This window comes from Meleagris gallopavo, chromosome 11 (genome assembly GCF_905368555.1).
Source record: "Meleagris gallopavo chromosome 11, MGAL_WU_HG_1.1, whole genome shotgun sequence".
Classification (NCBI taxonomy): Eukaryota; Metazoa; Chordata; class Aves; order Galliformes; family Phasianidae; genus Meleagris; species Meleagris gallopavo.
This window is the reverse complement of record NC_139414.1, coordinates 701,528-726,233: the sequence shown is the minus strand read 5'-3', so window position 1 is coordinate 726,233 and position 24,706 is coordinate 701,528. Positions and strand designations below refer to the sequence as shown.

Below are 24,706 nucleotides of genomic sequence, written 5' to 3'. Positions count from 1 at the left end.
GTCGTGTATTTTTCTTGTCAGCTGGTGAGCCCTTGTGAACCTAATGAGGCTCAACAAAGCAAAGTGCAAGGTTTTGCACATGGGTCATGGTCATCCCTTGTATGTATACAGACTGGGAGAAGAACTCCTTGAGAGCAGCCCTGCTGAGAAGGACTTGGGCGTCCTGCTGATGAAAAACTGAGCACACACCAGCAGAGTGTGCCTTGCAGCCTGGGAGGGCAGTGGTATCCTGGGCTCCAGGTGAGAGGTGGCAGCAGGGACAGGAGGGGATTGTCCCTCTGCTCTGCCCTTGTGAGGCCCTACCTGCAGTACTGTGTGCAGGTCTGGAGCTCCAGTGCAAGAAAGACACAGCTGTTGGAGAGGGTCCAGAGGAGCCACAAAGATGATCAGGGGGCTGCAGCACCTCTTCTATGAAGACAGACTGAGGGAGCTGGGCTTGTTCAGCCTGGAGAAAAGAAGGCTGCGGGGTGACCTCACTGCAGCCTTCAGTACCTAAAGGGAGCCTATAAACAAGAGGGGAGTTAACTCTTTGAAAGGGTAGATAACAGCAGGACAAGGGGAAATGGTTTTAAGTTGAGGGAGGGAAGATTTAGGTTGGATGTCAGGGGGAAGTTGTTTGCTGTGAGAGTGGTGAGGTGCTGGAACAGCTGTTCAGAGAGGCTGTGGATGCCCCGTCCATCCCTGGAGGTGTTCAAGGCCAGGTTTGATGGGGCCCTGGGCAGCCTGGTCTGGTATTAAATGGGGAGGTTGGTTGCCCTGCATGTGGCAGGGGGGTTGGAGATTCATAATCCTTGAGGTTCTCTTCCAATTGGGCCATTCTGTGATTCTGTGATCCTTGGGATCCCTTCCAACCCAAGCCAACCTATGACTCTATGAATTGAATTGAAATGTCACCTAGTTTTGGTCCCCATATGCCTTTTACTATTGAGGAATGCTTGCATCCAGCATGGAGCTTGTGGATGTTATGTTACCTCTGGTAGGCACATTAGGACTGGGCTGTCATTTTAAGAGTGGGGGAAGGACTCCTACAGTGGTATCCCTAGTCCTTCTAAAGAGTCGTAGAATTTAGGTGCTGGCTCAAGGATGGTTGCTCATTTGTTTTTTTCTTTTTTGTGAATCTAGCTTCTAAGTTTCCTCACTTTGAAGCATACAGTATTTTAAATTGCAGTATTTTAATGAGTACTTTGTGTTAACAGCTATGTGCTACCCACCATTGTAGGTTAATAGTTTCATCTGCTTACTGTCAGGAGTAAATTGTGACCACATGGGTCATACCAACATGACAGGCAGAAACAATCACTTGAACTGTGGTATAAAGTCTGCTTGAGTTTACTCCTTAATTTAAATTTATGATTTATTTTGCATATTTTCTGTTGTCAGTTGTGTGTGCTTTGAAGAAGTTACGCAGTCACTTAGGAGAAAATTATGCCCTCCCCAGTGGCAGATTAAACTTTTATGGTGGAATACACATGCTTTTAAGAGCAGAATGTAATCCTGCTTTCCTTGCACAAACAAATTTCCATTGTGTTACAAACATTTAAAAGGAATGATTATGGGAGGAGGCTTGAATTCTTTTTTTTTTTTTTCCCCCATCATGCTGGAACGCTGTATTCCATTGCAGTGGGGGCTTCATCCCAAAACAAATGCTTTCTGTGATTGTTTGCCTGTTTTATCATAAATGCAGGGCTCTTTCTGAGAGGACAGCATTTTGGTGGCAGGTGCAACAAAGGTGTAAATAAGTTATCATGGAAATTGTAATAATATTTTTCTTGGAGACTGTTGATGCATCGGCAGCTCAGTGGCACTGACAAAGCAAATTATATACCAGTGATTGCTTGTTTTATCTGGGCACCTTTGATAGCAACTTTCATGATTTTGTTATGATTTTCTTAGTTGAGTTGTCCATTTCACTGAGACGTTGTAGCAAAAAGGTGCATCTGGGCCTTTGTGCAACGGTTAGGCAATGCTTCGGCCACAGGTCCTTGATTTTTAGAATGGGGGGAAAGGTCCCAAAGAGTACAAAACTTACCTTTCTGTTTGATCAAGCTGATCCACACAGACTGCTGACATTACTGTCTAGCAGGAAGGTAAATGTGGAGATTAGAAGCGTATCATAAACGTAAGTATCAAAATTCATTTCACTTAAATTTGTATTGATAGGCATTGTAATCGGGAGACAATTTATGAAAGCATTTGGTATCTTTAATTTTAAAAGAAGTTTGAGTTAGCAAACAAGTGAAGAATTGATGACGCATTGCAGATGTAAAATAGAGAATTCCTCATGTTGATCTTCTGGTTTGGTTTTGTTGGTATTTTCTGAAATATGCATGTATGGTAATAAAAGTTCTCCTAAAAAAATACTCAGATGTCATAGAATATTTGAGTATCCCAGTTATTTAATGAGATTTAGATATCAGTTCTACGTTTTTCTTATACAGTAAGTTAGTTTGTATATACATCTTTCTGATGTTTTCCTAAAGAAAGGTAAATCCACTTTCTGTACGTGTCTAAACTGTTTCAACAGGTTTATAATACCAGAAATTGTGGGAGGCTTCTTTAAAAACAGCTTCTGTCAGAGGAATGGCTTCGTCTTCTCTTCAGATAAGTTCACTGCTGCTGGCTTTAGCCGGATTCACCGTTTTACTTCTCACTACCATGTCCAACAGATGGAAAATTTCTGGCACCACAGCAGTGCTGGTTCCTTCAGAGTGGATTTCCGAAGGTCTCTGGATGGACTGTGGAGTCACTGATTTTGGAGCAATACAGTGCATGAAGTTTCCTCACATGTTGAGTTCAGAGAGTAAGTGTGTATATGTATATAAAATCCAGAGATGCATTTTTGTTCTTTCTTTTTGCGCAGCATATTAGTGCAGTTGGACTGCAGGTTGTCACGGAGATTCTAGTATGGAGAGGATTTGTCCTTCAGTACTTTCAGACAGGCTGAAGGACCCTTGAGAAATCCATATGCTTTGCCCCACCGTTCAGCCCAGTAACTGCTGTGCCTTTGTTACCATGTCTATTTTGGTTTTACTTGGTCTCATTCTTAACTACAAGCAGACAATATGTCAGTAAGCGCTTTAGTGTGAGACAGGACTTGGATATTGCACCACTAATTTGACTTTGTGCTAAATCTGTGTGTTTGTTCTAGAAACTTTCAGAGGTGGCTAGCTTCAATAAAATATATCTGTGCAAGTAGTGCTTTTGCGTTTTCTGAGCTAAAATGTTCTGGTGTAGTTGGACTGCAAACAGAATTGTTTTCCTAGGAACTGAAAATGGTTTGTTTGGATTATTCTGGATTTTTAAAATATTTTTCTATAAACACCCTTTTTATGGTAAAAGATTAGGAAGGATTGACAGTCTTCCCCAGAAAATGGAGGTTGGGAATAGTTATGGTATAAACTTGGACAACATGTGTCTTGGTAGGATTTGAGCAGAACTTTCCATTTATTTGTTTTCAGTATTGTGCGGTCACTTTGTCAGTTATATTACTGAATCATTTCTTATGTCGTTCCCCATTTTGTGGATCTCTAATCATTGCCATCACTGTTTTTCTAGATTCTTTCCAGTTCATCTGTTCTCAATGCACAATGTTCAAACTGGAAGCAGGTCTTACAGATAGCACAGACTATGAAATCTTGCCTTTCCTTACGCAGACATGGACTCCACCACAGTCAGAACTGCCTAGCAGTGTAAGGCAGATCTCAAAAACGCGGCTGCCTGGAAACTGTCAGGATTCAGGATTTTTGTGATTCTTCCTCAGGCCCCTGAATACAGTGACCTCATTTAGTTCCAGTTTAAGTATTTAGCGTGTTGTATTGAGGCCAGAATTTGTAGCCTCAAAAGAAAGGAAATCATATCCTAAGGATTTAAAAATCTCTGCTCATTGAGTCAGAGACAGTGTCAGCTTTTCCTGCCTTTCTGCTACCCAGAGTCGGAGTATTCCTCTCCAAGACTTCCTCTGTGTAGATATCAGTTTGCCCAAAATTCATCTGGAAACTGAGGTGTGTTTTCTGGAAAGCAGAATGATGGGATGGGACCAATGGTTCTTCTGTCCCCGTGTGGGGTAGCAAGCTGTAACAGATGCTTACGACGACATCACAGCTTTGCCTCACCTAACAAGCAGGAGCAGATGTCTCAGCCCTGTTAGAGAGGCAAGCAGAGTCTATATCAGACAGTCTCTTTGTTTTTATTTTAATGCAGTTTAATTATACTCAAGATGGAAAGAAAATATTCACCAGGAACAGACAACTTCCTGGTGGATTAAGCAGCCACCTGCCCTGGGGCATGTCTTCCCTCCTCCCTCCCAGAACTGTAGGAGAGGAGTCCTGGCTGGCAGGGCTCAGGGATCACCTTCAGCTGTCACCTAAAAACAGCACAGGGTTCCTTGTGCCAGCTGACAGATGCGTTGTATGGCTGTCTGGAAGAGTTACTGCTGTCTGTCATATGACAGTTTCTCTTCTTACAGTCAGTGGGTAAGTCAGCAATACATATATATGTTTTATTATATATTTGTTTATATTTGTTTATATATGTGTATTATATATATGTATATTATATAAACAAATATATAATAAAACATATATATTCATATATATATATATAAACATGAAACAAATATAAACAAATATATAATAATATATATATATGAAACAAATATACAGAAGTGATCAAAAAGGTACAAGCTATTGTTGGTCAAACATTTAAAGTGTTAACATTTTCAGGTTTTTTTTTTTTTTCTGTATTGGTTGATATTAAAAAAAAAAGACACAATTTCTGCCTGTAGATGCTATCTCAATCATATTGCATGCTAATATGCCCTGTTATAAGAACATTGTATACTGCCTATACCTTGGTAGGACTGTTAGCATTTCACTTGCAACAAGTTTATACTATTGTAAGGAACTTTCCAGTTATTTCCATTTGCTGCACTTGGTTTTCATTGCAGAATGGTTTTGGAGAGCACAAAAATAATGTAGAAACCCAGATACCTACTCAAAAACATAGCTGTTCAAGTCTCCAGCTGCAGAAAATGCCTGAGTGTGTTGCTGCAATGGGAGAGTGGCAGATACTACTGCGTAAGGTGTGAGCAGGTGGATGATCTGCTCAGCCTGATGGCATAGCCCAAGGAGAAGGTGGAGAGATTAAGGAGCATCAAAGAGTGGTGAGCAAGAGGTAGACTGGTGGAGCAACTTCCTGCCTTACCTACAAGAAAGGCACTGGGGTGATACACCCAAGTAGTGGTGGATCTCCTGCCTTGTCACTGTCAGGCAAAGGAAAGGGTCTAAGAGATGGGGAGAAATGGAAGCAGGTCTCAGCCTGGCATCGCAGGCAAACTCCCTCCCTCCCTATCCTGCCTTTCCAGGTGCCCCTACGTAATAGGTTTGAGGCTCTGGAACTCGAGGGACAGGTAAATGAGGAACAGTGGAAGGTCCACCCTGGATATTGTGTAGGAAAAGGCAATTCACTCCATGCCTCAAGACTGCCTCCACCGAGAAGAAAACAATGGTAACTGCTGTAGGTGGCACCTTTCTGAGGGGAATGGAGTGCCCCATATGTAGGTCAGACCCTACCTGTAGGGGAGTGTGCTGCTTCCCTGAGGCCTGGGTCAGAGATCTTACCAGAAAAACTTCCTGCTCTGGTTTGCCCCTCTAGTTATTATCCTTAACAGACTGTTCACGCTGACAGCAATGAAATCACTGAGAGAAGCCTGGGAGCTGTCAAAAGGGGCTTCAGTGAATTAGGGTGGTTAGCGGGTGGAGTGGGAGTACGGGTGGTGGTCTCCTCTATCCCGTCATGTGGCAGGCTAACTATGACTTAGTTGCCTTTACTGAAGCATGGTGGGATCATTGCCACAACTGGAGTGCTGCAGTGAATGGTTATAAGCTCTTCAGAAGGGATAGGCAAGGAACGAGGGTGGCTGTCTTTGTTGGAGAATGTTTCAGTGTTGTTGAGCTTGCAGCTGGCAATGATAAGGTTGAGTCCCTATGGGCAAGGATCAAGGAGAAGGGAAATAGGAATGACATCCTGGTGGGGATCTGTTACAGACAACCTAGCCAGGATGAGGAGACAGACGAGATGTTCTCTGAGCAGCTGGCAAAAGTTGTGCGATCATCAGCCCTTGTTCTCATGGGGGACTTCAACTTCCCTGACAGATGCTGGAAATATAATAGAGCCCAGAGGAAGCAGGCTAGAAGGTTTGTGGAATCTGTGGAAGATACAGTTTCCTGATGAGCAGGTTCATGACCTGCTGGTCATGAACAGAGAAGGACTGGGAGATGTGGAGGTCAGGAACTGTCTGAGGCAGAGCCACCATGAAATGGCAGAGTTCTCTATTCTTGGTGAAGCTGGGGGGGTGGGGAAGGGGCAAAAAAACTGCTACCCTGGACTTTGAGGGTGGACTTCGAACTATTCAGGACACTGATAGGGAAAACCCCTTGAAAGTCCATCCTGAAGGGTAAATGAGTCCAGGAAGGCTGTATACTCCTCAGGAAGGAAGTCTTACAGGTGCAGGAGCAGGCTGTCCCCTGTGCTGTAAGATGACCCGGAGGGGAAGAAGACTGGCATGGATGAATGGGGAGCTTTTGGTGAGACTCTGGGAAAATAAGAGTTTACCTCCTATGGCAACTCAGGGAGGGTACCTGGAAGTTGCTAGCATATGCAGGGGACTGAAAGAGCTGATGGAGGTGATTGTCAGGCCTCTTTTCACAATCTGTCAGTGCTCAACCAGAGAAGTCTCAGATAACTGAAGACTTGCTAATGTGACATGCATCTGTAAGTAGGATCATAAGGAGGATCTGGGGATCTACAGACCTGTCAGGTCGACCTCAGTGCCAGGGAAGGTTATGGAACAGATCATCTCGAGGGCGATCATGTGGCATGTGTAGGACGACCAGGGGATCAGGCCCAACCAGCATGAGTTCATGAAAGGTGAAGAGGAGACTCGAGAGACTTTATAGCTCTCTACAACGCCCTGAAAGGAGATTGTGGTGAGGTAGGGGTCGACCTCTGCTCCCAGGTAACAGCAATAATTCAAGAAGGAATGGCCTCAGGTTGCACCAAGGGAGGTTCAGATTGGATAATAGGAAGAATGTTTTCTCTGAAAGAATGGTCAAGCATTGGAACAGGCTGCCCAGAGTCAGATGGAGTCAGTGTCCGTGGAGGTGTAGTACTTAGGGCACAGGTTAGTGGGCAACATTGGTGGTAGGTGGATGGTTGGACTAGATGATCTTGGAGGTCTTTTCCAATCTTAATGATTCTATGATTCTGTGATTCCTCATGGATGAAACTGAGCAGGGAAATGTGCTCTAGGAATGCACCTTATTACTTAAGCCATTGGGGGCATTCAGTTCATCCAACCAGCTGAACCTAGTCTGAGGTAAAACTCCTGTCCTGCATAGTGTAGATGTGAAGCTATCCATGCCAGTTCTAGTCTGCTGATGCACGTGCTACAGCACTGTGCCATTGGTAAGCTCACTGCTAGCCACTGGAATTTAGTGAACAGTCCTGTATTCTACAGCACTTCTTTTTTCTTTCGAGAAGAGTGGCTTCCTTAAGGGAATGATTAAAATGCCTGGTGCCATGTATGAAAAACTTGTGCATTCTAAATCTATGCTTTAATCTGTTCCTCTTATATGTGTGCTTTACAAGTGCATGTCAAAATCGCCTTTTTAATAGCCACTAGGAAGAGATAACTTCTTTAATTATTTTTTTAATTATTATTTTTTAATTCTTGACAACAGTATGAAATTGGAGGGACACTTGATTCAAATTCCTAACTAAATTCAACTTTAGAAGTCATATGAATAGAAGTGATTGCTGAGGTCACCAGAATAACTTCTGTTTGTGAATAAATTAATCTGAAACTCTTTGAAGGGTATTTAACAGGATGCAGATACTCCAATATACTGGCACAATGCATTCATTTTAATATGCTATCATTTTCAAATTGCAATGATTGAGCAGAAAGAGGGGATTTTGGAAAAACCTCCTGAAAAGATCAATTCTCAACACATCGCCATCTGATTTCTTTGAAAGATTGCAAGCTGCTCAGGGTCATTCTGGCTGTGCTGCCAAATCTGTTCTTATTTAAAATAATGGTAAAGATGTTTTTGGCTGCCGAGGAAGGAAGATTATCACTGTGGCATGGTAGTATCCTTTTGCAGCCAAACCTGCTGACTTACAGCATCAGCTCGAAGTGACCACTGAATTTTGGAAAAATAGATATATTTGCTTTAGGCAGGTTGTGGCTCTCTCAACAGCAAATCGTTTTGGGAGTCTTTGTGTAGTACTGTGACTTTTTGTTACCACGTTGTGTGATAGTAAAATGGTTTTATGAATAAACTGTGACTCCATTTCCTGGAGATAAGAGCAGGTTATCACTGCAAGAAATGGTTAACCCTACTTGGATAGACGGACAGTTTAAGTTATAAACATTAGTGGGTGATGTGAATTGAGTCTAGAAGTTTGTCTGATCAAGAGCAGAAGCAAATAAACCAAGTTTAGCATACTTTCCTTTGTCTAGAATAGATTTTTAATACTTTAATGTTCTGACAGATGCAATTAACTGGTATGTATTATTCTCATATAGCTATTTTCCTTCATCATTTTACTCCTTTTGAAATAGGTCTGTCACAGTGGTACATCCTTATATTTCATTTCCATGGACTGTACATTATCACTGTTTTATTCCAGTGTAAATCGGTCTATTTAAACTGTATAGTTTAACAATAGATCAATAAATTGTGAAATATTAATGAAAATCAATCAACCACAGTCTTAACATTCCTGAAAGAAGCTGGCAGTATAGTTGCTGTTGCTCACTGATGACCATAATTCCAAAAATATGCTAAATTCTCTAGCAACAGAAATAAGTTCATATTCTCAAGCTCTCTATCATAAAGAAGATAACACAAGAAAGCTTTTTTTAAAATCTGAGGTCATTAAGCAAATTAAATTACAATCAATTTTAGTCATATGTACACCATAGTTTATGGCAGAGAAGGAGAGACTTTCTTAAAATACTCTCTAGAAATAATGGCTAGAATTTCTAGGCTGAGACTAAGACTAGACTTTATCACTTCCTATTTGAAAATTAACATTTTTAGTAGTTTTTTAATGTTAATATCTCTACCATGAACAACTCCCAGTTACTGCCATAGACTGTAAGCCTTATCTCTGGGGTTGAGCAAAGAGCAAAGGTAGTCTCATTTTGGAATGAAACCCAGAGATGAAACAGCAAGGAGGCTTCTGAAATGCTTCACTTGATGCTGATCTAGTTATAAGGATATCCAACAGTTACTACTCACAAGCATGTCTGCTGCGCTGGAAATTGTTGGTTTCCTTTTGTGTTTGGTTGGATGGGCCTTTATTGGAGGTACCTTGCCACATAGTTACTGGAGAGTCTCCAGTTTACACGGCAGTGTGATCACAGCATCTACGTTGTATGAAAACCTGTGGAAGAGCTGCGCAGAAGACAGCACCGGAGTATCCAACTGCAAGCAGTTTGGCTCTCTGTTTGCTCTGCCTGGTATGTGACTTTGCATGGTCTTGTTACGCTGCTTAAGAATTGCTGGGAAAAAGTAGCAAGATTTTCGTTTTGGTAATCTGGTTGTAATGGAAAATAACACTGACTTCCTGAACAGAACAGATTTTGCAGGTTAAAGCAATACAAAGCTTTGAGTGGCACTATATATGGAACACGTAAAGAAAGGCTGTAAAAAAAAATAAAGACAAGCACACATCTGACAGCTTCATATCTATATGGAATTACTGCATGGGCATTCTTTTGCAATAGTTGATAGCCAATGTTATCTGGAGGTTTTTTTTTTCATAAAGTAGCTGTCAGTACTATTTTTTTTTATCTAAAAAGTGCGTTGTGGTTTTTCACTGCTGAGATTGAAAACTGTGTACAATGGAACAAGTACAGCAAGTATATGGTTTAAATTAACTTACATGTTAGAAATTGGTAACTACTTGTTGGATGTGGTTCTAAATATCAGGAAATTCAGGTCTGCTGTCTCCTGTACTGCCTATCAGCCTGCAGCAGAATCGTAGCATGTCCTCAGGTGTTGAATTAAGGCACTATCTGCAGATAGTGAGCATGCTTATAGACAGTGAAGTTAGCTGTTATCCATCTTGAATACTTCAGATTTATCCCAGATAAAAATGTCTTCCTAACTAGTTGAATCTACACTGAGAGGGGGGTAGTCTAAATAGAAAGGAAGATACTCCTGATGTGGAACATGGGATCAGTGGAAATATGGCACTGAACTTTTTTCTCAGTCTGAAATTATTGACCAACTCTGAAACAAGCATAGCAGTCCTGTGAAGCTGTCTGTGCCCATTCATAGGGAATCTTATGTTTTTCTAATAATTCTAATAGTTACCTAACAACCCTTCTAACAAATTGTTATCTGAGAATAGGCTCTAAAATGCATGTGTGTATTAAGAGGAATGTAACATCCTACATAACTCATTAGAATCACCAGTAGCAGAATAATGGCTTTCTCAGCAGAATGCTTATGTGCTTGGTTCATTTATAACCCTTTTAAAGGGCTGGTTCTTAACTGACTGTCCCTGAGTCTGTACAGCATCTCATCATGGATGTGTTTACACGGGTTGTTGTCTCTCTGTAGAGCTCCCTTGTGTGGGTGTGGGCAGCAGGGCCACATCAGGTCAGGATCTGGAGTTACTGATGACAAAGTAGGTTTTAAAGCCATCTGAGGGAAGCAGAAAAGAGCAGAAAAGAGCATTGTGAGTGCTAACGCCAAAGAGAAAGACAGGAAGAAAGCTCTTGGAGAATTACCAAGAACAACATGGTATCAGCAAGAGAGAAAATAGGGTGAGGTGGAAAGTAAATCAATAGGCCAGGCTCTGAAAATGAGGTTGTGAAGATCAGATTTGATCCACTGAAGAGATCAGTTACTCTGTTGAGGAGATGACAGTATACCTGAGGAGTAAGTATGGGGAGAGGGAGAAGACAAAGCAGCTTGCAGAACTGAGATAAACTGAGAAGAAAAGGCTTAAGGGGAGGACAACTGAAAAAACAAGAAGACACAGAATGGCACAAAAGGATGAGAGGACAGTTGGGCAAAGAAAATGGGGTTGGTGTCAGTAAGGGCAAATAGTGGGACCTTCAAGAAAGGCTTGTAGCTCTCATGGGTATGAGCCAGGGCATGGTTAGTTTAGGTGTGTATGAGAAACTTATCCAGTTCAGACCCTAATTATGCACTGTTAGAGCCAAGACCCATCAGACTTGTGACACTCGGCACGTTTATCTCATTAAAAAGGTGCTGAAGTGTCATTTGAACCAGAACCTACTAAATTCAGGCTGCCGTTCCAAGAGCCTGAAGTCCCTGTCTGTCCTTCCTTGTTAGGCTGGTTAATAACTGATCCCAGTTATTTAGTGATACCTAAGTGCAAAAACTGGGAGCTTAAATGATGCAGAGTTGTCAGCAGAAACAGAAAGAAAGCTTTGAATATGTTTCAGTAGCTGGTCACAGACTCTGTAACATACTCTCACCAGCTAAACGTTCTCTGCAAAAAACAGCAGGAGAGGCAAGCTGCAGATCTTGGACCAGCTCATCCCCTGCTCATTACCCATTCAATTTAAAGTATCAGAAAGTACACTGCTAACGCCAGCACCTGCTTTTTCCATCTCTTACTGGAAGTAGCAAAGCAGACTCTGTCCAGGATATTTTCCCAGTCTTCCATAGTGTCACCTTGGTTGGGATCTGGAGTTCAGAGGTGTCCTGTGCACTCAGGTCTGTAGGTAAAAGGAAATGACCAGAACCAACAGGCTGGAGATGTGTACCTGCACCTGCAAGTGACCTGTCTACTGCAACGTGTTTTCACAGGACTGAAGGATGTGAGCTGTGAAGTGTTTGCTATGCTTTTGGGGGTTTACTCAAGCTCCTAAGAGGATTTACTGAGCCTTAAAGTGTAAGCGTAGTTCAGCTCTGAATTCTGATCGACTGTATACAGCCCTCTACGTTTTTGATATTTCTCAGAACTGAATGACAAGGTTGGACAAGATTCATTCATTACTACTTCTATTAATTTTGTCACTGTCTCTGATCTGTTACATTTTGTCAGTATAGGGTTAATTTAATTTCTGTATAGTTCCTTATTTGTTCTCTCTTTATCTGTCTCGCTCAGTCCATGTTCAGGCATGCCGTGCCTTGATGATCATTTCCATTCTTCTGGGATTCGTTGCTGCCGTGGTCTCACTGCTTGGTTTAAAGTGCACAAACGTTGGGCTGAGTGATGAGGATGAAAAAATGAAGGTTGCTGTCACGGGAGGATTTCTTTTTATTTTAGGAGGTAATGCTGAGGCTGAAATAAAAATGCTGTCAGTACTTTGTATTGCTGTCAAATGAGACTAAATGAATTGAACACTACTGTTGGATTAAAGACATTGAAGGACTCACTCAGCTCTGCACTTTTTAATGTTTTTTTCTGGCAGGTCTCTGTTCGATGGTGGCCGTTTCTTGGTATGCTGCAATGATTACTGCTCAGTTCTTTAACCCATTATATGCTGGAACCAAGTAAGTTAATAGTCATACCAGACTCCAGTATGCGTTAGGTGGCAGGATTAGCCTCGGCTGCTCCAGGGTTTCAAAACCTGGATGGATCCCAGTGTGCAGCCTTAAAGAAGGAAAAAATTGTCTTCAGGGGAATTTTTCACCTCAGAGATGTTTGCTGTTGGATGGAAGGGTGGAGAGGTCTCCTTTGGAAGCTTTAGTGAATGTGTGGGGTCTGTCAACTCCAAATTTGCCTTGGATTATTGGCACAGAGTACTCTCTCGTGCTGGCAACTCGTGACATTCAGTTTGCAAAATACAGAACTGAAGTTAATAACACTGAAGTTCCTATCAAGAAGTGTCTTTTATCTACTTGAGCCAAAATAATTCCTTTCTTCTTGTATCTTTGTCTGCACCCTTGTCTGTTCCCGTGATGACCTGTTTCCTCTGCACATGTACTCTGATATTACAAAGAAAATTCAAACTCAGATTTAGTGAACAATGGTAGACTTACTATCATTTTTGAAGGCATTCTTACACCTATATGAAATCCCTTTTTCTTGTTGTTTTTTTTTTTTCCCCACAATCCTACCTGTTGAAAAAAAAACAAAAGTATTCTTAATCCTCAGGTTTTGCATTTAATCCACAATGCAAAACATAAATCTCTTTTGTCATCAATGCATGCAGCATCACAGTGCTGTCATTATTGGCCCATGATCTTGGACCTCATCAAGGTTTGTGGCACTGTCATCCCAGGTTGCACACAAACAGCTTTTGAGATATAAAAGCCCTTGGTCTGTTACAGAAGCAGCAACTTTCAAAACTAAATGTCTGAGGATAACTTATCTTGTTCAAAACTAAACATCCACTGAGGATGGCTTATCTTGGTAAATAGACCTATAAATGAAGAGCAAGTGTGGGGGTGGTGACTGGGCACCATTAGTTCCTGAGATAATATTTGAAGTGCTTCATAGCTTTTCCTCTTGAGGATCAGTTCAGGGATAGTAGGATGTGAAGTGCTTCCTGGTGAATCATAGTACTTGAAGCAATTGCTCTCCTTATGCTTCCAAACAAGCACTTCCAAAGAAATCGCCCTTGTAAGATTTTTTTGCTTTATGTGCCCTTGAGAGCATTATCTGAAAAGTAATAAATATGTGAGAGGACCAAAAAAAAAAAAAGGAATGGTTAGGAATTGCAGAACAATTTGTAGAACAATTTGTAGAACAGCCATCGAGTTTTGTAGTTACGCTATAGTTGCTGGGCTTCCACATCAGTTTTGTTAATCATTACTAGATTGTTTGCATTTGGTTGCTGAAGATTTTTTTTTTTTTTAATCTAAACTTCCTATTTAAGACTATCAGTTTATTGAAGAGTTCTTAGGGAATTAACTTTGAATGTTGGTAAAGCTCTGTTTACCCACGCTCTGTTCTCTTCAGAAAGTTCATCCTCCTTGGGCTGTGTGAAATGGGTTTAATTTCAATTACAGGGCAGTATTAATCTTCAGTCTTAAGAAGGTGGAAAATCTGCTTTTTGGATTGCTTTTTTTGGTCTGACTTCAGGCAGTTAGTAAAATTAACCTCTGTTGATTCTTAGAGGAATTTCTCATATAACTGTGAAAGGAAACCTGAGTCATCCCCTGGATACATCCTATATATGCTTTCCTTTGTATGATGTGTGCAACATTCCTGACTTCAGACAGTTAGTGATCAGAGACCATTGCTTCCACAAGTCAGTACTCTCCTATTCTTCCTTAGTATTCCAGCTTCCTCCCCAAACTTTTGTTTGTTTGTTTGTTTGTTTGCTTGTTTTGAGATGATGATCATCTCTCTCTTCTGTTGCATAGTCTCTGAAACACTGGGGACCAGAGCTCTGCTTGGGGTTCCAGTGTGCAATGGGAACACCGCAGAACTTCCTGGTTCTGGAGTCAGAAACAAACACTTAAATAACGATTTGATACTTACAAACAGAAAGGATTTCCGCATACCTGGTTTCAGTATACCTTCCGTGTGGCCCATGACAGTTATTTTGCCTTATACTGGCCATGCCACTGACATTACTTTGCCATTGCTGTCTGTCATAAGAAGCAGCTAGCCAGAGAAATCAGTTTTCTATGGACACAACACTGGACCACCTGTAGGCAGCTGTTTGTATAGAATTTGTTCTTCTTTTTTAGTAGGACAGCTGGGAAAAGGCTATTGTTTATTAGGCAGTCTCATAACAAACTTACATGTCCCAAAGAATATTCAGCACTCTCTGCAGTTCTGTGTGTCTGAGCTGCATTTAGGAGCAGTCTCAGAATGAAAAAGGATAGCTCTCCATTTTACTGCACAGGAAGAGACTCTTCAGAAAATCCCTCCATCCAGCCCTGGAAATTCATGGATAAAGAGTTTGACTCAAAGACTAGACGTGTCTGAGCCTGGGAAAGGCAGTCAGGAGTTTCCGTAAGAAAGAAGTTTTTATAACACAATGCACAACACACTGGTACCTCTGTCATCTGAGATCATAGAATGATAGAATGGTTTGGGTTTGAAGGGACCTTTAAGATCACGTAGTTCCAATCCCCTGCTATAGGCAGGGACACCTCCCTCTAGGTACCTAATATATGACAGAATTTCTTTCTTGGCTACGTCTGTCACATTTGTGCACTGCACCCAAATACCAGCTAGGGGGTAATTCTTAGTGTTCTTCAGTATTTGGGCACCCTCATCCAAGTGGAGACTGAAGAGGAAGGTCTGATGGAGAAAGCTGATGAGTCACATGAATGACCAGACCGCCAATATGGAATTCAGCAAATGTAAAGGAGCATGTAACTTTTCTTTTTCCATCTCAAATTATTCATACCCATTGCTCTATTGGATTCAGTGTTAAGATTCAGCATCTCTCTTTATTATCAGAAACTTATTCAATGTTTGCAACTATTTATTGCTACTTATTATATTGCTTAGCACTTTTTGTTGTGCACTGATTTGGCAGAGCACTTGAATATGCTTGTAAGAGTTCTACTGAACAGGCACAAAAATAGGTCTGTTCTCCTCTGTAATCTGCTGAGGTACCTTTCAGATAGCTGACATCTATCCAGAATGGAATTTGCTTGGATGATTTGTGTGCTTTATGTCTCATTCTAAAGTAATGGCTTCGTGATCTTGTTATATGCATAAAATCTTTTGTGTTTCAGATATGAACTGGGAGATGCTCTGTACTTAGGCTGGGCTGGATCTGTTCTTTGTATGCTTGGTGGGATCTTCCTAACCTGTTCATGCAAAGGGAAGGAAAAACAGAAATACAGGTAATCTTGAACTTGGCAGTTCAAATAGTAACTGTCTGTTATATATCATTTTCTGTTCTCTCTTTCGCCCTGGTTTGAATCTGCAGCAAAATAAACAGGAAAATCTACCTATTGAGTCAGTGCTCTGGAATGTCACAGACTTGTGGTGGGTGGTGATGCCGTACCAGGCACTGATGTCTCCCAAACACTGAATTTGTTGGTAATTGGCTGCAGTCAGCAGTCACCTATAACTAGGCTTTGGTAATTCTGATGGTGCTTCTGAGATCTATATGTGACGACAGTGTGCAGTGAAAGAGCCAAAAGAAAAGTGTGTCAAAGAATATAGTGTACTGTAATTAAGATCTCCTGTAATACTCACCACTATTAAAATGCTCAAACCCCATTTATTATGAAGAAAATGTAGTGGCATTTTCTTCCCCAAATTGACTGCTAGAAGCATGTGATGTTTCCTTGTTTCTTGTGGAACATTTTACATCCAGTATGTTGAGCGTGCATCAAAACAGAAAAATCAAAGTTCCTGGCCTCTATATTTAACCTTGCCTGCATTTTCCCCCAGTCCTTAATTTTTTACACATACCGAAGGTCCCTTTTCAAGGAGAGGGATCGGATTGCCAGAAATAGCAGAGGTCCTTGTCTAGATAGAAGATCCCAAACAGTCTGAAGGAAAGCTACTGTCAGGCTTGAGAGGATCTTAAGACAGAAGAGAGAAGCATGCTGAATTCACTCTTAGGAAAGTTATGTCAAAGCACCTAGTAATTGAGAGAGTTCTTCTGATATTCCCTTGCTTAATCTGAAGCCACTGAACTTTCATGGCAATATTTTATCAGCCAAGTTGGAATTTAGATTTGATTTTGTATCTTATTGATACAAAGTACCACATAACCTGAAATATCCTGAAAAATCAGGGAAACTGATGGAGGCAAGAGAAGTTCAACACGATGGATGACAGCTGAATGTGTTAAGCTGAAGATGGTTTTGTTTTCTCATAATTCTGATTCCTGTATTAAAAACTGCAACTTGCACGAAGGCATTAAAATCTATATTCTATTGTGCTTTAGATGCTTGACCTAAGTGCCTCCAAGAAAGGCACAGGTGAGTAAGAAACCCAGAGCTGGTTCCTGGCTAAGAGAAAGGTGGTTGTGCCACCTGGTGAGAACAATAGGCCTTTAATAGCTGCACCTTGGGAAGCACATGCTATCAGTGCATTGGATACTCTAAATGAGTAATGTCCTAAGTGCCTAAAGCTATGGCTGTGTGTGTAATGCCTATTTTTTAAATCTTTTTTTCTTAATTTACAGTGCCAACAAATACAGGTATTCAGCAGGCCAGGCAGCTGGTCAGCAGCAAATTTACACCACGAATGCTGAGATGGCCACAAGTTCCAAGGAGTATGTCTAAACTTACATTTTCACATTAGTTGTTTGTACGAGGTTTTGAACTTACATTAAAAAAAAAAAAAAAAAGAAAAAAAAAAAGGTCTCCTTCCAGGGATTCATTCATTCTATGTCGCAATCTTTCATCTTAATTTGGAGATGATCTACATCTGAACGCCTCCTTCTGGAAATGGCTTTGAAGTAGAAATAGGTTTCTGCAGATGGGATGTGAAATCCTGCAGCATGGAGGCCGTCTGCGTGCTGAGAAGTCTGGTAAAATTTAAGCACAGAGCATGGAATACCCTGATAACTGAGACCACCTTTTTCTATTTCAGCTAACCAAACAATGTGGAACTGGTATGCTGTAGCTGCCTGTGGGTTTGTACAGCTCACTGTTAAAAATGGTTCTGTTTTCATAGTGTTGGGAACTTTAGCTTGTAACAGTAAATAAGCTTTATTCTGCTGACTAAATCAGACTTTCTGATGCGTAGTATCCTGGCCATTAATGAAGAGAGAGTCTATAAACTGGGGGTTTGAAATCCAAGTTTCGTGGTGTACTGAAATATATATTATGTATGTAGTCAAGATTTGTAAAAGCTTCAGAAGTCTCTTAAAAACAACCCCTCACCTGCGTATCTGTGGATGTGCAACAAGTACCTGGTTGGTTGGGTTGTAGCTATGAAAAGTAAATGCTACAGAACAAACCAAACACAGTTGGGAGCAAGGAAAGCAAAGGTCAGACTACGCCTCAAGGTAACTAGAAGATAGCACCAGTTTTTACTTTTTCTTTCTATCTTTCCAGCTTCTAAAATAACTGTATTTTAATTTTTGGCAGTCTTTAACTTCTGGAGCTTCTATTGCATCTGAATTGCCTAATTCAAGTAATTCCACAGTGGCTTTGTTCTCTGTCATGGTTCCAGCGTTAGAATTGATGCCATAAACTGCTCCACTACTGGGAGCATATGTTAGCTTATGTAATCACTTAAGACACTGAATATGAGCTAAGCTTCCTTAATATTGATGTCTTGAGCAACATGAAATGTAATTTCACACTGCAGGTTCACAGTTCTTTGTCATTAAATCATGAATTTGTTAATATAGTTCAACAAAATACTTCTGTATTTCTCTACTTTCTTGTGTCAAACCATGACTGTAGCCTGAATGAGAAACCTCGTGCATCTTCCTTAGCTTGTCCTTCCTTGTCTATCCAAACAGATGCATTCATTGGGGCGATCTGCAAACACTCGGAGAGTTTAGTCATTTTGTTTGCTGACTTGTGAAGTGACACTTTAAGGAATGAATTTGGCCACTGACAGATCTTAATAAATTAAATCAAAAGGAGTGACAATGGTTTTTAGGTTGCCACTGTCATCTTTGTTCCTCAACAACCAAGTCTTTCTCGCAAAGTCACTCCTTTGGAATATTAGAGAATAATTTCAGAAGCAGAGGAGCCATTTAGCTTGCATAGTGGGAGCTGAGCTCCTTATAATCACCTGAATATTCTGTCCAGTATCTTTTTGTGTAAACCTGTGCTGTTTTTTTGATCTAGTTGAAAGTAAGAACAACTCAGTTTATGCAGAGCAGTTGGTGTGTCAGAACTCAGAGCTTCTATAGTCTTGCATCAGCTCTTCCAGCAACATCACTGGGAAACGAAGTGTAAAATCTCTTGTTTGTTCATTCAATGCATCAGTGCCACATTCAGCACTACTGAGGGGATACAAGTGCTGTTTACCTGTTTGTTTGTGGTCCTTCTGACAATTGGGTGTTTCTACTGTTTTTCCCCGATTATCTGCACCTTTCCCAAGCACCATCATCAGCCATCTTCAGAATGAATGTAAGGAGCCATCCACTCAGTGTAGCAAGTTAGGTATTTTATTGGTGATACATACATTTTTTTTTCTACTTCAGCCTATAGCAAGCTGCTTAAAAACAGCAGTGTGTGGAGGTGTTTTAAAGTGAGTTCAGTCCTTTGCTCAGCAGATCAGACTGCTTTGGTATTTTCAGATCTTCTTCGTATCTCTGTAGCTGAGACCAAAACCCTGGGTTGGGTTCTGCTACTGGTCTGGCAGCCTTCACCATCTAGAAAAAAAGGAGAGATGTTACAGAAGCAATGGAAGTTATCATGCAAACTGATTTCTTCTTCTTAGCTTTTGAGAAGATTTATTTTGGTTTTGATTTTGTTATGGAATAATAAATGGGTATTTTTGATGACCTCACTCTGTGCTTGCATATGTTCCTTGTTATGTAGTGGATTCGTGGACAAGACATGAAAAGGAGATGTTGGGTTTGCTGGAAATGTGGATGTCTTACAAAGACGGTGAAACTTTGTCACATGTCTGAAAGCAAAACAGTTATCTGTATTAGAGACATCACAATGTATGGATATATACCAAGTGGGTGAAGGCTGAAAGATTGTGAAGCATCTGTTTATTTTTCCTATTTATTAGACAGGCATCCTAATGAAGGTGAGATGCTATTATTTGTAGCTAGCTAGCCTCTAGCTGTTTAGCAGGCCAAACAGATGGTGTTTCTTTGCTACATTAGGCTGTCACACAGATGATATGCATGCAACAGCTTTAGAGCAAATCCTGCAACGTGACTTCTCCAAATGCTCCTTTTATTTTCACTGATCTGCTTCCCATCTCTGTCTTTAGCTCCATGTCTCATGAATAAGCAAGTGGTAGGGAAAATGTTCATAAACAACCCTGAATGCATCTGTTGCTACCAGCGCTTAAAACCTATTTGGATCTGTAAGTCAGTTTGTCCCATAAAGCTGATATTGCAGATTTATTTTTCCAAGTGGGGAGTGAAAAAAAATGTATGGTTGAAATTTACTTAAATATCGAGCATCTAAATAACCGATCATAAACAGGGGAGAGCACCAAGACACCTGCGAGATGCATTTCCGTGAGGAATCCTAGCATCACTGAGGTTGGAAAAGACCCGTAAGATCACCAAGCCCAACAGCTGACCAAGTGCCAGGTCCGCACAGACCGTAACACCCCACGAACGGTGACTCCACCACCTCCCCGTGCCATGCTGCCCGTTCTTTACCCTGATATCCACCCAGAGCCATCGCTCCTGTAAGCATCGCAGCAGTGCCCAAAAGCCGTCTGAGCATCGCTGCGAGTGTAAATGCAGTACCTCAAAGGCGTCCTGGAGCGGGAGGTGTCGGTGTCTCATCAGGTACGCCGTACAGATAGCGGCGGATCTGCTGCGCCCGTTCTTGCAGTACACCAAGCACTTCCCGCCGCTCCCGACAGCTTCTTCTATGGCATCGCCGCACTGCTCAAAATAGCGGTACAGGTCCTCAGCCGGGTCGTCGAACACGGGCACGCGCATGGCTCGGGCCTGCTGGAAGCTGGGGAAGGGCTGCTGCCTGCTGACGTTCACGCAGAAGGTGACCCCCTCTCGCGCGAGCAGCTCCGCGTTGCAGGCCGCCCTGGCGTTGCTGATGAGCAGCGAGGCGGTGACTTTGCCCACCGCAGTGCTGCTGGCCCGGGGCGCGGTGTGCCCGGCACCGGCAGCGCTCTGCCGGCCGCCTCCCAGCAGCATGGACGGGCGCTCGCGCGGCTTCAGCCCGCAGCCCCGCTGAGCTATATTTAGTCCCTCCGTGCAGCCTCGGGGTGAGGACGCAGGCGGGTCCTAGTGCCCGCTGCGCTGCAAGAGCTGCGTTCCTACAGAGCTAAAACCGGCCTCAGGTTGAGTTCAAAAGAATTGGATGCGTGCGGCCCCTATTCCTGTAACAGTTCCTTACAAAAAGGTATGCCCTCCTAGCAGGGAATGCTGCTGCCACCAGCGGTGCCTCGTGGGGCTGAGACCAGCATCCCTCGGCCCTCGCCAGCACCACACTGAGCACCCAAACTGCCCCGGGGTGGCTGGGTGCGGCAGCACAGCTCTTGCTGCACATCAGCACAGGTGCGGCTGTGGGGCTGTGGAGGTGATGTTACCCCCTGGTGGAGGTGATGTTACCCCCTGGTGGAGGTGTTGCCTCCTGGTGCAGAGTCAGGGCTTCCATGCACAGCCAAGCACTGGTGGGCACAGGAGGTGCCAGGGTTGATCTGTCCCCGTGTCCCCACACTGAGCGTTGCCTTGCCTTGTGAGCACATCCCTGCCTAGTGGTGAGGCAGCCAGGAGCCCGAGGCTGAAATCTGCTGATGGCGCAAAGATGAGCCTGGATCACGGCAGTGGGACGACACAGGCTGGTAGGACGAGCATGAAGTAGAAAACCAGAAAGTAAGACTGCATGGCTGCATGCATGGTGCAAAGGCATATTTTTATTTCATAGCAGAGAGCTAAGAAGCCGACCTGCACACACGTGCCATCACACAGCCAACAGCAGCATGCCAGTGACCCCAGCCCCACTGTGAGAGCAGCAGCTGGCACGGGCACAGGGCTGAGCATCCCACCTGCCTGCTGGCATCACCTCATCCTGTCACTGCCTTCATCCCAGGCTCTGGGTGCCTGGCTGCAGGAAGGCCCTCATGGCCAGGGAGGCACCTTTCAGCCTGGGGGCCTGGGTTGGGGAGGAAAAAATGTGTCAGGAGGGTGCAGCCATGACACTGCCCAGCCCAGTGACAGCTGAGAGAGCCATAGTGCTGCCCAGACATCCCAGGCACACAGCACCCACCTGGCGGCCAGCAATGCCCCCTGGGACTGTGCTCCTGGCTGCGCCATGCTGAGCTGGAGGAGGCTCTGCTGCTTGAGGGTTCTTCCCTTCAGGCCTCTGGCCTTGCTTCCTGGCACACCCTGGGCACGGCAGGTTGGTTAGGAGCCTTCATGTGAACACTGCCAGGGCTCTACCTATCACATGGGAACTGGTTGGTTCCCCCTAGCATGGAAGGGCACTGGCTGCCACATTACCGTCCTTGTCCCGTGCTGCCTTCTTTTGCCTGCCTTTCATGGGTTTCCTTGTGTCCCCAAGTGCCATGTGATGAACACACTGCAGTTCAAACCTGCATGCAAGAAGGCACTGGTGTGACGTGAAGTAGCACAGCTCCTTTCCAGAACTCATTTACTCCCAGTGCCACTTCAGCCACTCTTCAAACAGCTCCAGGGCCACCCTGGGCCTGGCAGCACACAGCAGCACAGCCAGTAGCCCTGTATGCGTCCCATGAGCTCTGCCCCAGTGGTGGCTGTGTGCCAGGGGTGTGTGAAGCAGCCCCCTCCCACAGCCTAGTGTGAAGTGGGCACTGGGAGCAGCGCCTTCCAATGAGGCTGCCCCAAGCAGGGTCAGTGCAGGCTGTGGGCACCCACACTCACTCTGGAAAGATGATGACGCAGCCCGAGCGTGTCAGGGAAGCAGGAGCTGCTGAGTGAGGGATCGCTGAGCTCGGCACCCCTGGGACCTGCAAGAAGGGCACAGAGCTGGGGGGTGGCAGGGCTGGAGAGGTGAGCTCTGTGATGAGCAGCACAGCCAGCTGCCACGGGACTGCGCTGCTTCGCACAAACACTCCTGTCCACATCAGCCCATCCTAATGAGTGGGCACTGTGTGAGCACAGAGCGGTGTTTGCTGAGCTGGAGCCCAGCCTGAGGGGCTGCCCAGGTCAGGGCTGGCCCAAAACAAGGGCTGGTAGCAGATGCCAGCATGCAAAGGGAGTGGCACCGCTGTGGAGAACCAGAACACTTACTCTCAACAGAGCTTCTTTCAGGGTGTCTTCCCCTGCCATCACTTCCAGGAAGTCACAGTAGTATTTCATTTGCACTTGGGCACCTTCGATGAGGAGCATACCAATGTCCCTCAGGATGAGTGCGACGTTCCTTCCCTGCGCGATGCAGCGAGAGAAGAGGGACATGGTGGCCTGGATACACCCCACCACTCTTTTTGGAGACACGAAGGTGGCTGCGGCTATCTGAGTGTACCGCAGGGGCTGCAGTACTTTGTCGCCTGGAAAACCACACAGAAGGGATGGAGCAGCTCCATAGCCACTCGCCAGCAGGCTGCAGCCATGCAGCAGCCTCCGGGCCCTCAGGATGCTTTGCTGCAGCAGGCACAGGGCTGAGCAGTGTCTGGGGCCAAAGGTCCTGCAGGTCCCGGGGCCTGGCCCTTTCTGGCCAGGTTTCCAGGAGTGTTGGCTGCTGCTGGTATGGCACACAAGCCTGCTCTGCAGTGAGCAGTTTGGTTGTGAGCAGCATCAGTTACTCTCCAACCTGGGAGAGGAAAGTGAGAGGTCTGCTCACCCAGCCACACGGTGGGGAATGTGCACCACCCAGCACTGCAAGGAACACGTCCAGAGGACAGCTCACCTGGCACGTATGCCTTGTCATCCGTCAGGTGGTGACTTTCAGCGAGGTTCCTGGCCAGGTGGAAGACAGGTCTCTGCACAGCCAGGTGGCCATCTCCAACCTGCACCCGCTCGAGGATGGTGTCAAAGGAGCCAAGGGTGGGGATGCGGATGCCCTATGGGCAGATGAGACCAACAGAGCAGCGAAGTGAGGACAGAGGCTGCCCTCTTGGAAGCGGGGGGGCAAGGAGCTGCCAAGTCCCTTGCTCCCCAGGGGATGCCACGGGACTCAGCATCCAAAGGGGCTTCCAACAACTTGGAGATGTGGCCACACTTGCATAAGGCTTTATTCTTCCTTGGCCGGGTTTCCTGTGCTAAGGACCCTGGTGGCAGGGGCAGATCCTGGTTGGGGGAGAGAAGGGTGCAAGCCCACCTTGCGCTGCAGGAGCTGCTGGCGAACATGGGCAGCCACGGTGTTCCAGACGGCGGCTCTCACTGGGCAGCAAGTGAAGGCCGGGTCATGACTTGCACCCGCAGCCCCGCAGCCCACCCTGGCCATGTGTGGGGACACAGCCGTCCCTCACAAAGAGACATCCCAGTGCGAGGTGCAGCACTGAGTCGTGCCCTTGTGGCACTGGGCTGCGTGGGAAGTCTGCGGGGAGCCTGACATGGCAACACAGTGCCAGCAGCTTACAGCCACGCTCCTGCAGGTGCCTGCAGAGAGCCTTACCTGCGGCAGTGAAAGGTGGCAACATAGGGCCCCCCCAGCCAGTGTCCCAGAAGACTTTCCATGGCCACGTTCCCCTGGCACGGTGTTTGCCCACAGGGAGAGACAGTGGGGAGCGCACTCGAGAACCACAGCAGTAGCACCCTGCCTTCCTGTGTCCAGTCCCCATGGTGCAGCACTGTGCTGTGAGGGTCTGCCCGGGCTGGTGCGGAAGCCGTGACACAACAGGGCCCCTTGTTGCCTTGGCAGGGCCCGGTCCCCTTCCATCTGGGGGCACCACACGTCCCCCGCCCTGTGCCTGTCTGGTGGGAGCGGTGTGCCTGTGATGGCTGCTGCTGGACGTGGGGGGCCATGCTGCTCACCCAGGTACAGAGCAGCCCGGTGCTGTGCCCCGCAGCTCGCAGAGCCTCTGCAGCTCTTGTGCTGCTGCTGGGTTTTCTTCCCACCCTTCTCACCTTTCCCACCAAGCTGTGGCTGCTCGGTACCAAAGCTGTGACCTTTCCTTGAGGATTAAGAACTCTCCACCGAGCCAATGGTAGCAGCAGCCCGGTGGTTGCTCTGTGTTTGTGGGGCTG

General features: G+C 44.7%; 3 protein-coding genes across 4 annotated transcripts; 1 reads left to right on the top strand and 2 right to left on the bottom strand.

Annotated features, from left to right (window-relative positions):
• The first annotated feature begins 1,990 nt into the window (after window positions 1-1,990).
• On the top strand, window positions 1,991-18,292 carry LOC100544298 (claudin-15-like). 2 transcript variants are annotated; one of them, XM_085232679.1, is made up of 6 exons: window positions 1,991-2,119; window positions 2,525-2,800; window positions 12,157-12,321; window positions 12,464-12,545; window positions 15,696-15,806; window positions 17,105-18,292. In XM_085232679.1, exons 2-6 carry the CDS (start codon window positions 2,581-2,583, stop codon window positions 17,202-17,204), a joined length of 678 nt encoding a protein of 225 aa, XP_085088805.1. In that variant the 5' UTR covers window positions 1,991-2,119; window positions 2,525-2,580; the 3' UTR covers window positions 17,205-18,292. The 2 variants fall into 2 exon arrangements, with proteins under 2 accessions (XP_085088805.1, XP_019474450.1); XM_019618905.3 differs by lacking the exons at window positions 1,991-2,119; window positions 2,525-2,800 and adding an exon at window positions 9,217-9,526.
• A 737-nt stretch (window positions 18,293-19,029) lies between these two features.
• Window positions 19,030-20,808, bottom strand: DUSP28 (dual specificity phosphatase 28). Its single transcript, XM_019618849.2, has 2 exons — window positions 20,324-20,808; window positions 19,030-19,258 (listed from the first exon to the last, which is right to left on the bottom strand). The coding sequence occupies exons 1-2, from the start codon at window positions 20,732-20,734 to the stop codon at window positions 19,130-19,132; spliced, it is 540 nt and encodes a 179-aa protein (XP_019474394.2). The 5' UTR covers window positions 20,735-20,808; the 3' UTR covers window positions 19,030-19,129.
• Window positions 20,809-21,387: 579 nt separating this feature from the next.
• On the bottom strand, window positions 21,388-24,309 carry LOC100544144 (dual specificity phosphatase 28). Its single transcript, XM_085232684.1, has 8 exons — window positions 24,137-24,309; window positions 23,838-23,952; window positions 23,427-23,580; window positions 22,811-23,067; window positions 22,442-22,527; window positions 22,043-22,134; window positions 21,810-21,928; window positions 21,388-21,695 (listed from the first exon to the last, which is right to left on the bottom strand). Exons 1-8 carry the CDS (start codon window positions 24,298-24,300, stop codon window positions 21,624-21,626), a joined length of 1,059 nt encoding a protein of 352 aa, XP_085088810.1. The 5' UTR covers window positions 24,301-24,309; the 3' UTR covers window positions 21,388-21,623.
• Between the last annotated feature and the right edge of the window lie 397 nt (window positions 24,310-24,706).

Bases quoted from the DNA above. Each gene is read 5' to 3' on its own strand.
- LOC100544298 (XM_085232679.1), top strand. From the start codon at position 2,581: ATGGCTTCGTCTTCTCTTCAGATAAGTTCACTGCTGCTGGCTTTAGCC. The intron at 2,801-12,156 runs GTAAGTGTGTAT...TGTCTCGCTCAG, and splicing joins TCACATGTTGAGTTCAGAGA to TCCATGTTCAGGCATGCCGT. The intron at 15,807-17,104 runs GTAATCTTGAAC...CTTAATTTACAG, and splicing joins AAGGAAAAACAGAAATACAG to TGCCAACAAATACAGGTATT.
- DUSP28 (XM_019618849.2), bottom strand. From the start codon at position 20,734: ATGCTGCTGGGAGGCGGCCGGCAGAGCGCTGCCGGTGCCGGGCACACC. The intron at 19,259-20,323 runs GTACTGCATTTA...CTTTTTTTCTAG, and splicing joins CGCTCCAGGACGCCTTTGAG to ATGGTGAAGGCTGCCAGACC.
- LOC100544144 (XM_085232684.1), bottom strand. From the start codon at position 24,300: ATGGGGACTGGACACAGGAAGGCAGGGTGCTACTGCTGTGGTTCTCGA. The intron at 22,528-22,810 runs GTAAGTGTTCTG...CCCTTCTTGCAG, and splicing joins TGAAAGAAGCTCTGTTGAGA to GTCCCAGGGGTGCCGAGCTC. The intron at 22,135-22,441 runs GTGAGTGTGGGT...TCTTGCATGCAG, and splicing joins TGCGTCATCATCTTTCCAGA to GTTTGAACTGCAGTGTGTTC.